Source organism: Amphimedon queenslandica, unplaced genomic scaffold, assembly GCF_000090795.2.
Source record: "Amphimedon queenslandica unplaced genomic scaffold, v1.1 AMPQUscaffold_13387, whole genome shotgun sequence".
NCBI lineage: Eukaryota > Metazoa > Porifera > Demospongiae > Haplosclerida > Niphatidae > Amphimedon > Amphimedon queenslandica.
The window spans coordinates 40190-50038 of record NW_003546377.1 but is presented as its reverse complement, the minus strand read 5'-3'; the positions used below and the strand labels follow the sequence as shown (position 1 = coordinate 50038).

The 9849-nt window shown below is 32.1% G+C and overlaps 2 protein-coding genes and 1 long non-coding RNA gene across 9 annotated transcripts in view; 2 read left to right on the top strand and 1 right to left on the bottom strand.

Moving 5' to 3' along the window:
* Positions 1-1005, top strand: part of LOC109582381 (deleted in malignant brain tumors 1 protein-like) — an 8238-nt gene extending 7233 nt beyond the window's left edge. For 2 of the 4 annotated variants that reach the window (XM_019997047.1, XM_019997048.1), the window contains 2 exons: positions 7-130; positions 435-1005. In XM_019997047.1, coding sequence (XP_019852606.1) covers positions 7-130; positions 435-841 — 531 coding nt within the window. In that variant the 3' untranslated portion in view covers positions 842-1005. The remainder of the gene's footprint in view (positions 1-6; positions 131-434) is intronic. The other 2 variants (XM_019997049.1, XM_019997050.1) reach the window with 2 other exon arrangements.
* A 977-nt stretch (positions 1006-1982) lies between these two features.
* Positions 1983-3196, bottom strand: LOC109582378 (uncharacterized). Of its 2 annotated transcripts, none has more exons than XR_002185063.1 (4): positions 3108-3196; positions 2611-3048; positions 2346-2420; positions 1983-2045 (listed from the first exon to the last, which is right to left on the bottom strand). It is a non-coding gene; the product is annotated as an uncharacterized LOC109582378 (long non-coding RNA). The 2 variants fall into 2 exon arrangements; XR_002185064.1 differs by having other exon boundaries at positions 2730-3048.
* A 502-nt stretch (positions 3197-3698) lies between these two features.
* On the top strand, positions 3699-9471 carry LOC109582377 (egg peptide speract receptor-like). Of its 3 annotated transcripts, none has more exons than XM_019997045.1 (7): positions 3699-3829; positions 5574-5739; positions 5794-5945; positions 7895-8108; positions 8154-8281; positions 9015-9107; positions 9159-9471. In XM_019997045.1, exons 1-7 carry the CDS (start codon positions 3769-3771, stop codon positions 9335-9337), a joined length of 993 nt encoding a protein of 330 aa, XP_019852604.1. In that variant the 5' UTR covers positions 3699-3768; the 3' UTR covers positions 9338-9471. The 3 variants fall into 3 exon arrangements, with proteins under 3 accessions (XP_019852604.1, XP_019852603.1, XP_019852605.1); XM_019997044.1 differs by having other exon boundaries at positions 3700-3829; positions 5791-5945; XM_019997046.1 differs by having other exon boundaries at positions 3745-3829; positions 5791-5945; positions 9163-9208.
* Positions 9472-9849: the final 378 nt, after the last annotated feature.

Here is a 9849-nt window from a genome sequence, read left to right as displayed (position 1 = left end):
GGAAACATAGTGATGGATGATGTGCAGTGTACTGGAACTGAATCATTTCTTGTTAACTGCTCACATACAAGCACTAGTAACTGTAGACACACTGATGATGCTGGAGTCAGATGCAGCAGCATAACCACAAGTAAGTAGTTTGATAATACATTATTTATAAAAGACTAAATTAAACTTTCATATGAATTTATAGTGATTATGACATGCTGTTATAATCTCAACCAAACAAATAAAGCATGCATACCTCAGTTGGGATCTGCATAATTATGCAAGAGCTAACTAAATAAGCTTAGCATAATCATAATATTTATTCATCAGAGTACAGTTGTATGGTGAAATCAGCAAAACAATGTCAGAGGAAATTTGCATAAATATATATATATATATATACATGTAGATTCAATATTAATTTTGTATTTAATTTTATCTTAAAGATAGTACTTCAAGTTCAAATTCACAAGCTCCATGGACTATTATTGGAGGGACAATAAGTGGCATTGTGGCTCTAATAGTCATTATAACAATTATAACATGTGTCTTGATATTGCGGCACAAGTGGTTGAAAAATAGAAAAAGTTTGTCTACTGCAGTTAGCTATTCCAACACGTATGATGAGTCAACATGTCAGGAATATTCTAAACAGCCTCAAGCTCCTCCTCCTGCCAATCCTTACCATCAAGAACAAATCCCAACAATGGCTCTTTCTCAACCTCATGGTGCTTCTCAATATAATTTTCCTCTACAAGATTTTACTCCATTGGCTTACCCACAAGAAGTTCAATTGGGATACCCACAGCAGTTGCAAGGCAACAGCCCATATCCTCTTGCCTTTCCTTCATGAAAAATAATTGCTGAATTGATTTTTTTGAATTATTATTATGACTGAGTGTTATACTAGTATAGCTATAAATAGCCTACTGTTTATTTTTTTCAGTGTGGTTTAGTTACTTTAAATTATATTGTTGATGTTTTACCATTTCAAAAAATTTTAGTTTTATTTTAAAATTATTTTTAGTTCAGTTACAGATAAATTTATAGCATGAATGTTTCTACAGTATTGATATTAAACTCTTATCATATCTAGTCTGTTTAAGCATTTTACAGTATACATAAATTATGTCATGCTTTTGCCTCTAATTCTGCCCAAGCAATGATTCCGTTGCACAACTGACAAAAGAATTGCTAAGTCATGAATTCCTCCTACACAAATTGATTAGATTACACATCATAATGTTTGTACTATATAATGCACATACACTGATACTGTGAGATTAAGATCTAAAAGCTATAGTAAAGTATAGTAGTCTATATACCAGCACCTCTAATGGCCGATTTACACTGCAAAATCAACATAAGGTAAAGCTATACGTTAGACAGGAAGTGCTGTATAAACCAATGGCAACCGTTTACGTAACGTAAGAGTTGAACTTATCTCTACTCTTACGTTTGGCCATTGGTTTATACATACTTCCTGTCTTAACATATGGCCTTACCTTACGTTAATTTTGCAGTGTAAATCGGCCTTAAGGAATAACATCTTTCCTTCATTTCCTGTAGACTAGTCATGCATGCAGTCACTATTTTGTATTGAGTCTGGGTATTGCTTACATGCATAGGTGCTTCAACAAAAGTGGGGTGAAGGAGTAGAGGTGAAAAAACATGAAATGCAAATACAATCCATGATTCACTCTGAAGTGATTTATAGTGATGCTGCTCTTTGTCAATAGGGCTCAGTATATATCTTACTTACGATTTGAAATTAAGGGGCTGGAGTGCAGTGAACCAGCAGCAAATTGTTGCTGGCTCACTGCATACCAGCAACCATCAAAGTTACACATGCAATTGTGTAGTCTCACAACCCAGACCCTCCGCCTACAGTCATTGGGGTGGACAATGACTGTAGGCGGAGGGTTTTAAACTATTGAAGAGTAAGTAAAATAAAATAATAATATTATTTGTTAAAAAAACAAAAATTATTATAATTAGGACTGAAAAATATTTTTTGATGAGAGGAGTTTTGAAATGTTGTATTCATTACACAAGACCTAAAAGAAGACAAACAAGAAAGTTAAAAAGTTCACTGTATTATTATGAACAAGTATTTTTGCTACAATCAAGTTATTATGATTACAAGTCATGTTAAGAAAGCATGAAAATGTAACAGGCTAACAGCATTGGCAAGGGAATAAAGGAAATGGACGGAAGTGGCATTCCATGCAAAAATTCCAGACTAGGACTTAACTTTAGAACAAAGTGCGGGTATTGTTTGTAATTTAAAGTGTGATGCATAATGTAAAGGAAAATAAAGAAAATAATAAATTTTAAAGCATTATAAATTTACTTACTTTATTGATGGAGCTCCAGTGTGAGATAGAGAGGGACAGAGAGAAAGGGAGACACATGGGGGTGGGAGGGAGGAACTAAGGGAGGGAGAGAGAACATTACGAGTATGAATCTGACAATGTATACATACATGAACATGTAACATCATGAAATTGTGTAACATAAATAAAAAATCATATAAAATCATAATGTAACATCATAAATTGTAACCAATCCCGGTTACGTAGTCTATAATATCTATGGTATAATCATAGATATTATACGTACATGGATTGGAAACAGGGCAAGACTGGATGGTCACATGCTCTTTTCGCAGGAAGTGACATCATTACCCACGTGGAAAAATGTGACAGTATTACTTGAAGGCTGAAGCATTAAGCAAGTACCTTTAAGACTGTTCTGGAAATATTCTCAACATGAGAATTTTAATTTAAACTCCAAAGGTGAAGGAAACAAAGGAGAGGAAATATAAAAGAGAGAAAATATACATACCAATAATATTTGAAATTTAATTTTATTAAAAATAACTATGTATTATTAATATCACTGAGGTATTGTTGATGACTTGCAAGTAGATTCAATTATTAATGATGATTACAGTCTCTTGATGGCTCATGCTCCTGGTTTTCTCAATATGGTAGACAGTGCATGCAAAGGTATTTTGTTCAGTCCTACCATTAAACCATATAACAGATGAAATTGATCCTAGTATGACACAAATCAATAAAAAATGCTTTTTAGTAGATGATCAACTTAAGACTTACTTCAATTGGCAGTAAAACACCACCTTCAATAATTTTTAACCTCCTATCTCCTTCCAATTCACTTCATAATTTCTCCTATTTGAAGACATTTATTGAACAAAATGATGACATCACTAGTACACAAGTACATTCTTAAACATTATGTCTGAATCAAGAAATATCCATCATATACACTTGATTGGCCTAAAATGTGCCCACCGTTAGTTGGTAATAGTTAATTCTGGTATTACTTCTTTTGTATTCTAAAAAAGGGTACAAAACCACAATATTGAAGGTATCAAGTCAATAAATCAAACTTTACCCATAGTTATCAATATTATTTTACTTCAAAAATTAGACAGACTGTAAGGGAGGTATCTGTAATGCCTTTAATTATCATTGCAGAGGATGAACACAAGTCACTTTAGAGTTATGAGTTGAAATAGGACGCCAAACAGTGAAGGAAAAGGCCCGGGAAGGGTAACTTGCCTATGTTGCTAGGCAACTTAATAATCTTAATGAAATAATCCGCCCACGCAACGGAAGTTTCCTATCCCTTTCATTTACTCTAATATCTATGGTCAAACTCAAATCGTCAAATCGAAACTGAGTTTCAAGCATTGTTTTGTCAGCAATTGCTGTCACTTGACGAGGGCTAATTCCCAAGATACAGCATCTAAGAATGTTCCTCAATGTTTTGATTGTGACTTCAATCTTCATCTACACTGTTTGCTCGGCCTCAGGTGAGTACTTCTGCCTGAAATATAGGGTGGTGGTCTGGCCAAACCGTTACATAGAGCTAGGGGCGCAATGGGTCAAGTTTCAAGCATTTATAAAAGGAACCATTTAAGATATTCTGTCAAAATTATTTCCTTATTGTTCTCTTTTCTTTCTCTTTGTAATAAATTTAATTGAAGGACTCAGTTCTCTTTTAATAAATGGGTATAATTATGGGCCCCATTGCATAATTTTTTTTTTCAATAATGGCTTTGAAAATCACCCCAATTTTTATTACATTCTCTGATGCAATCTAAATGTCCTTGTGCTATGTAGAAAGTTTGCTGTTTTAACAAAAATTTTCAAGTTATGATCATTTTAAAAAGCAAGCTGCAATGAATTTTTTTAAATGGCTTTGAAATCACCCCCATGCAATTTTTATTACATTTTCTGATATATAATTGATACCCTTATGCTATGTGGATGCTATAGACCTATTATTTTGGATGCCACACAGCCATGCATCATGTGGTTTTTACATTAATTATGCACACAAGTGACAACTAGGTTGTTGATACCAGTACATGTAACTAAAATTATATCAAGGCACTTTCCATTACTGACATCAAACCAATCATTTCTATGTGTAAACCCTATAAGAATAAATATTGCCGTTGTTTGTATACATAGTACCCAGTTCATTAGCATAATATTATGCTAACCTATACATAATTCTCTTTTATGATATAGCCACTAATGAAGGTTTCAAATAGCATGAAGCCTGCTAGTATTGCACAATGATTGTCACTATCACAACAATAGCCCATATACACAATGAATTTCTGGCTATTTGGCGTATTATAGACAACCACAATCTTTTATTAAATAGCAAAACGTTTCAGCCCGAAGGCCTTCATCAGTTGTACAAGAGTAAAGAACTGATGAAGGCCTTTGGGCTGAAATATTTTGCTATTCAATAAAAATTGTGGTTGTGTATAATACACTAAATAGCCAGGAATTCATGAGAAGACACACCAATGAATCTGAAGAATATCACATAGACACAATTTATAACTATACATGAATACTATACTACTATAGTATATGCTATACTATACTAGTATACTATACTATACTATACTATAGTATGGCACAATCATTATTTTACGGTTAGTTAAAATGAGTTAAACCATGTTTGAAGATGTCCAACTCCTCGGGCTTCGTCCTTGGGCTCCAAATAGTATGGACACCTTCATCAATTATGGTTTAACCTATTATATATAGTCACTGATATTTAAAAGGATGAGCTTTTGTATGTTTTCCTCTTGTGTTCCAAATAGCTTGGAACTTGATCGCTTTAATTTTAACATCACAGTCATATTATAGTAGCCAATTTATACATTATGTATACATGTATTTGTGTGCACAATCATTTTAGTTTAAAGTAGTGATGTAGTCACTTTATTTATAAATTTGGTGTATAGTACTGGGTAGCAAGATATTTCTATGGCTTAAAATTTCTAAAAATTCACCTAATATCAGTTTTTGGCCATTGTTGTACTGTTTCAATTATTTAAAAAATTCAAACATTTGAAAAATTTTGGGCCATAGCAAAATAAATTTTTTAGCAAAACATTAATCTGCAAGTATGATGTTAAATTTTGTTGCTGTTTAAATTATTCTTCATAAAATTTACATGTTATGCTACAAAAATTATGCAATTGCGAAATGGTTCGTTGTTCATCAGTTGAACATATTTGTCATTTTTAGATGAAGGTGACCGGCTATGGGATGTTACGTTGGATCCACTACAGTTAAATTATGATGCTGAAGGCTGGATGACGATTTGTCATGATGGTATAAACCTTGATGTAGCTCATGTTGTGTGTAGGCAAAAAGGATTCACTAATGCTACTTCTTTAGAAATAAGTAATTTGTAAGTTACTTCATTCTTACATTCCTAATAATGGTACATATTTGTTTTTAGTAGATTATCAGTGTCTGATTTTGTAATCACCAAAGTTGTATGTCCATCAACTTCAAATTACTTTTTATATGGTGAAACCAACATTATGCGTTGTAACATTGCTGATCCTGTAAAGAAGGAACAAGAAGCATGTTCACTTGCAAAAATTTCCTGTAGTGAGTTCTTGTGATTATAATTGTACATGCTACTTTAATGCATAATACAGGTCATGGCTAAAAGTGTTGCAAAGAGACACATTTTTAACCTGCCTTGTTGAAAGTTTTACATGTACTGTATATTGGGTATATTTCAATGCATTAATAATTTTGGAAAAAGCAATTCATTGCGAAAATAAATATTATGAAATTTTAAAATATGCAGATAAAAAGGAAAAAAGATATGTGGTATTGTGCAATTAATATGAACATGGCTTTATAACTATCCATGGCTTCATGGCTTCTTCTTTGCCAGTTAGATGAGTTGCTAAGGTAGATTCAGAACTGAGTGGAGAAGTCAGCAAATGCTTCTATTTACTTACCAGGCCAGGTTGTTCATGGAAATAATAGCAAGTAAAATATTTTTGGAATGTAAAGGGCTTCCGAATTTTTTCATGATTGAACTTTATATTTATACCACTTTTCATGCATTGAAATATACCCGATATACAGTAATTAGAATATCCTGTTGCAGAGTCTGAAATAACAGTAAGACATTGGACTTTATCTGACCATTTTGTTTAATTGTCAGGCAAAATTCTGGGTTGTGCTACACCATTTTGTCTATTCAAGCAACATGCTGTATAGCGGGAAAATTTAGTGGATAATTAAATTTGGCGGATTGGCAGTTCAAAATATAGCCGCCAATATTTTAACTGTCAATAATAAATCCAATGATGACCAGATCTCGTCATGCGCACATAATACTGAAAAATGCCAAAATGGCAGTATTTCTCACTATTTCAGTCAAGACTGTGGGCAAGGACTGCCAACTAGCAGCTTCAAGAAGAGCTGAGAGTGCTTAAAGAAAAGACAAGATAGTTAACTACCAAATTAAACTGCCAATATTATATTTAAGTAATTTTGATGCAAAACCGCCAAAGTTTTAGACTGCCAAATTTTTCTGCTATACGGTAATTTAGTCTTGCCATGTGAAGGGGTGTGACAAGACTAAACATAATTTAAAAATAATGATATAAGTTTTATTTTTTAACATAATAACCAATTAATCTTAGGGTTTACCACAAAACATGCTAAGTAAGCTAACGGCATGCATTTATGAGCTGACAAGCACTACAATACAGTGCATGGCATTTGTAAAAATGTAATTTTGACTAAAATTTTCTATGTAACATAAGAACATGTATTTTGAAAATAGAGATTTTTACCTAGCTTTTTTGACAAAATTTGGCCAACAGTGACTTTGGTCTAATTTTTGAGCAGCTTTAAAAATAATTATCAAAATCAGCTCAAACTTTCTGTGTTATATGTATCAAAAAAATTTATATGCAGAATTCTCTTTTAGTCATTTTGACAAAATTTATTTAATGATGCTGTACTGTAAGTTCAGAGACTTTGGCTTGATTATTGAGCAACTTTAAAATTCATAAAAAAATTGAATTTATATCTAAATTAGCTCAAACTTGATATACATCATAAGTGCATGTATATGTATCAGAAAAAGTATAAAAATGCAGAATTGTCTCCCAGCCTTTTTGATGAAATTTGGCCTATGCCCTGTGCCTTAGTACAGGTTTTTGGCTCATTTTTTGAGCCACTTTGAAAATTAATTTTGATTAGAATTAGCTCAAACTTTCTATGCAACATAAATTCTGTATCAAAAATTATAAAAATTCATAATTTTCTCCTAGCCATTTTTGACAAAAATAAATTGGTCAATGACCCTGCAGTACTATAGTACAGGGACTTTGGCTCAATTTTTGAGCATCTTTATTGGTCTGACTGTTTCACGAAAATTGCAGATCAAATTAAGCTATGTTCTGAGACAATGCTGAACCTTGCTTGAATGTAATTTCAGGCTTTGCTTTTCCACCTTATTGAACAAAATTCATTGTCTAGTAGAATGTCAAAATGTGCATTTTAATTGTATTTCTTGATTCTTACTATAGATACTGATACAATAAAGAAAACTGATCCTTACAAGGGTCAATTATATCTTGATAGGACAGAGACTGAATCACCAGCTGATGGTGTGGTTGAAGTTTTTCTTGATAATGACTGGTATCATGTGTGCAAAACTAGTTTCACTGATACTGTAGCCAACTCAATATGTAGACAGTATGGATACACAGGAAGTGATTCTTGGACTACAGTAGAGCCTGCGTATGTTATAATTATGTTGTATTGTTTATGATTCATTTTCAATAGTTCTTCAGTGAAGGGTGTTCTAGTAACAGAATACAGTTGTAAAACTAGTTCTTTTGAATGTTTTTCTCACTGTATACCAAGCACTTACAGTATTGACAGCTGTGAGGATCATGTGACACTAACATGCAGTAAGCAAACTGACTCTAATGTGCATGATTTAGCAGTAAATCTTAAAAGAGTGCAGACAATATGTGGTTTAGTGGTTTTATTAGAGTTTTCCACATAATTTTGGCATAATGCTTCATTGCTTGAAGAGATTTTTAAAATTTCATAATGGATATACAATTATACATGTATAAAGATTTTGAGCTATTAAATTCAAATCAAAATTGTTTTTTAATGATTTTTTTTAATTACTGAAAATTGGATGTACTATATAGTACTGGCCAAATTTAATCAAAACTGACTTAAGACAGGATTTGTCATTTTTATAACTACATGTACCTGTATGCGATATATATAGATCTGTACATGTTCTTATGTTGTGTAGCAAGTTTGTGCTGATATCAATAAAAATTAATTTTTTTGAATTTTTGAAGTTCTTTATTAAAAAGTCATGTTCATGCATTTGCGCTTGTCAGTTGTCAGGCTTTCAGCTCATATAAAACATGCTTTCAAGCTCATTTAGGATGCTTTGTGGGGAAACTTTGGGTTTTATTCACACATCTGCAAAATTAAAATTTTCCAGTCACTAAAATATCAGAATTTCCCCTTTAAAATACTCACCATGAAATAATTTTTTATTATTCTCAAGCTACAAATTCCCTCTAAAGTTACTTATGCATGTTATGCCGCTAATTTTTGTCTTTTAAAAATAATTGTATTGCTAATGTATGATAATTATTAAGTACATTTATGTAGGTTTTGATGTCACTGAAAAGTATATAACAAGTGGGTCTCGAAGTCAGTGTGCTTTGGATGAGTGCAGTCAGTGTGAAAAATCACTTCAAAATTGTAAAAAATAAAGTTAATCATAGTCTTAAATCACTACTTCCATTTTTGTAGACAGAATTATTACAGGATCTCTCAGTTCACTGCTTTTATTCAGTGTCGTTGTATTTCTTATTATAGTCATTTGGTTCTGTTGTAAAAAAAAATGCTGCTGTTGCTGCAGAAAAGATTATGCAAATCTTCCTGATCATCGTGTTAGATATCGAGTAGATGGTGACAGAAATGATGAATGAGATGTGAATTTTCTCTATATTTAATTAAATAATTTTTTACCCGTGATATATATGAAATCGATTTAATTACTAGATTTATTTTGTATTACTTTTATAAAACACTGTTATTTGTATTAGTTTAATTGAACACTGTATCTAAAAACAAAATTAGGATACATTGACTATTACTGGTACTGGCTATATTGATATATATCAAGATGTTGTTTATATAAATGAAACTTATGGAGATGTCTGTTCTGATGGAATCGCTCATGATATTGCTTTATTATTCTGTCGTTCACAAGGTATGATAATAATGCATTATACTGATATAATGGATCTTATACTAGAACAAAAAAATTAAAAAAATTATTTAGTGTAGGGTTGAGCCTCTGTTGGATTTAAACCTATAAAATGAATTCAAACAAGCCCCTGTAGGGTTGCTGGTTTCAAACTATAAAATAAATTCAAACAAGCCCCTGTAGGGTTCTAGCACCATTTAAACACCAACATGTCAACCCTAAACTGCAGGT